Raw genomic sequence first — 2,623 nt, 5'->3', positions numbered from 1 at the left:
TCCCCTCTTTCACTTTGAAGCCATTCCCTGTGTCCTGTCCCTCCATCTCTTGTCCAAAGTCCCTCTCCAGCTCTCTTGGAGCCCCTTTAAGCCCTGGAAGGGGCTCTAAGGTCTCCCTGGATCCTTCTCCAGGCTGAACACCCCCAGTTCTCTGCTCCCCCCAGGATCCCAGACCTTTGCTGCTGTTTTATGCTGGGTTTAACACCCCGTTTGTTCCACTGGTTCAGCTCTGGCCATGAAAATCCAGGAGCTGCTGTGCCAGGGAGCAGGGACAGCCCAGCCAGGGAGCCAGGGAGTACAAACCCCAGGTCACAGAGAGCCACCACCATCCAAAGGACACACCCAGCTGTCCCCAGGGCTCATTTCATCGCTGTCACCCACCGCTGGAACGACCCCACGGAGCTCCCAGGCCAAACAGGTGAGTTTATTTAAATAACTCATCAGGGCTACAGAGTTTGCTAAAAAAAGAACAACCATCACTCAGACAACGTGAAAAATGGATGAAATCCCAGGGAGAACTTTGGAGAACCCCCGAGGGCGGCGTCAGAGCCGTGACAGTCATGGGAGGCTGGTGGGGAGCTGGGGCTTGGATGGTACCCAGAATGCAGGGAAGGAGCAGCTCCCTTGTCCAGGTGAGGTGGGATCCTCCTCCTCTCAGGGACTTGTCTTTGAGGAGAGCAAAGCCCACACCTTCCCATCCTGGGCAGCAACACTCTGCACCATGATTTGCTCCCACGGTGTTATGGAGCTGCTGAAGGAAAACCACGGAGCCCCACAACCCTCCAGGAAGGGGGTCTCACAATCAGCAACATCCCACCTGCTCAGACACCCCTTCCAGAGGTGTTACACACCTCCAGGCTTTGCTTTGGTTTTCCCCCCAGGGGGTTATTACAGAGTTCAAGGCTCAGAGTCCTCGGACTCCGAGCTAAGGACACTTGGTGGGCAAAGGAAGTCAAACTGTACAGCAGGAGCCCAAAATCCCAGGATCCCCCGGAGAGGACTCGGCCCAGCACAGGGAGGGCTTTGAAGCCCCTGGGCAAGGGGTGGGCAAAAGTCAAGATGTTCAGTCTCCTGTAGAAACAGGGGGAAATGAGCCAGCACTGCAGAGGAGGAGGAGGGTGCTCAGAGCAGGCAAACAGCCCCGCTCCACCCTCCCAGGAGGCAGAGCCCGGCTGCCAAGAGCCTTCAGATGTTGTCCTCCTCCAGCATCTTGTTGACCCCCTCGCAGATCCTCTGCAGGTGGGTGCGGTAGGGCTCGGAGGGCCCGTAGAGCGCCGACAGGAACTCGTAGTCCGCAAAGTGGTTGAAGACGTGGTTGATGCGGGAGTGGGACTTGGCCGTCAGGTGCCCGTTCACGGCCTGGTGCAGCAGGTCCCGGCACTCCAGGAGCACCCCCGACATGACCCTGCGGTCGAAGGTGAAGTCTATCTGGTGGAAGCTGACGGCCGTCATGGCCAAGGTGTGGACCTTCTTGCGGAACCGCTCCATCACCAGCAGCTCCTCGGGGCTGAACTGCCCGTTGCGGTACAGCACGCCCAGCTTCATCACGATCTTGATGAGGTTCTTGATGATCTTCTGGGCCTCCTTGCGGTTGTGGGTGTACTCCTTGGTGGCCCGGTACAGCTCGTCCAGGATCTCGCTGCTGGTGTCGTCGATGAAGACGTTGGCGATGGTTTTGGTGGCCATCTTGCTCAGGAGCTTCTTCTGGGCCTGCAGGGCCAGGTTCTTGGTGCTGAAGGTGTCCATCTCTGTGAGGGCAAGAGGCACACAGGGGTCAGACCGCACCCTGCGTCCATCCCCACGTCACCTGCGAGCTGGGCTGGTGGGAGGTGTCCCTGCTCATGGCAGGGGGTGGAACAGGCCTGGGCTTTGAGGTCCCTTCCAACCCAAACCACTCCATGGCTCTCTCATTCCTCCCCTTCCCACGCAGCCTTTTGGCAGGAGAAAAAGCACCTCCGGCCAACAGCCAGCCCGAGGCAGCTGCTGGGTGCCAGGGCAGGCGAGAGCTGAGCTCACACCCCGGCTTTGGATGGTGGGATGAGCTGGGGGGTGTTCCCACCTTCCCTCTCCCAAACCCCTGTGGAGAGCCAACAGCGAGCGAGGCGTCCCTACCTGAGCACCGCCCGTGACCCTCCATCCCCGGCTCCCTCCTGCTCCCGGGGCAGGAAGGGCTCTTGCCCCATCCCTTCAACATTTTTCCTTCCTTAAACCCTGACTCACTTCCTGCGGGGTGAGCCGGGGACAGCCCAGGTGACAGCTGAGTCACCCCCACGGCCTCGTGCCACATCCACCCCACGCTCGGCGGGGCCGGAGCGGCGGGGCCGGTTTGCAGCTGATTTGTGTGGGAGCCCTTCTCCCTGGCACTGCCCTGATCCACCCACACGAGCTCGGGCTTGTTCTGCCGCTGCCTCGGCTCCCTCCGGCGTCGCACGGAGGTGAATAATTCAGCGAGACACGGCCCTCACCTACAGCCGTCACCTACAGCCCTCACCTACAGCCCTCCCCTACAGCCCTCACCTACAACCCTCCCCTACAGCCCTCACCTACAACCCTCACCTACAACCCTCACCTACAGCCCGGCTCCCGCATCCCGGCGGGACCAAATCCATCACCTCGGGCAGGT

The 2,623-nt window shown here is 60.5% G+C and overlaps 1 protein-coding gene across 1 annotated transcript in view; it reads right to left on the bottom strand.

The window, feature by feature from the left end:
* Positions 1 to 278: 278 nt before the first annotated feature.
* TNFAIP8L1 (TNF alpha induced protein 8 like 1) overlaps positions 279 to 2,623 on the bottom strand; it is a 4,416-nt gene continuing 2,071 nt past the window's right edge. The window contains exon 2 of the mRNA XM_008933351.4: positions 279 to 1,748. Within this exon, the coding sequence (XP_008931599.1) occupies positions 1,186 to 1,746 (561 nt within the window). The 5' untranslated portion in view covers positions 1,747 to 1,748 and the 3' untranslated portion in view covers positions 279 to 1,185. The remainder of the gene's footprint in view (positions 1,749 to 2,623) is intronic.

The sequence above is a fragment of the Manacus vitellinus genome, unplaced genomic scaffold (genome assembly GCF_001715985.3).
Source record: "Manacus vitellinus isolate BGI_N305 unplaced genomic scaffold, ASM171598v3 scaffold_64_pilon, whole genome shotgun sequence".
NCBI lineage: Eukaryota > Metazoa > Chordata > Aves > Passeriformes > Pipridae > Manacus > Manacus vitellinus.
The sequence above is the reverse complement of the archived record's forward strand: the minus strand, read 5'-3'. Positions and strand labels throughout refer to the sequence as shown.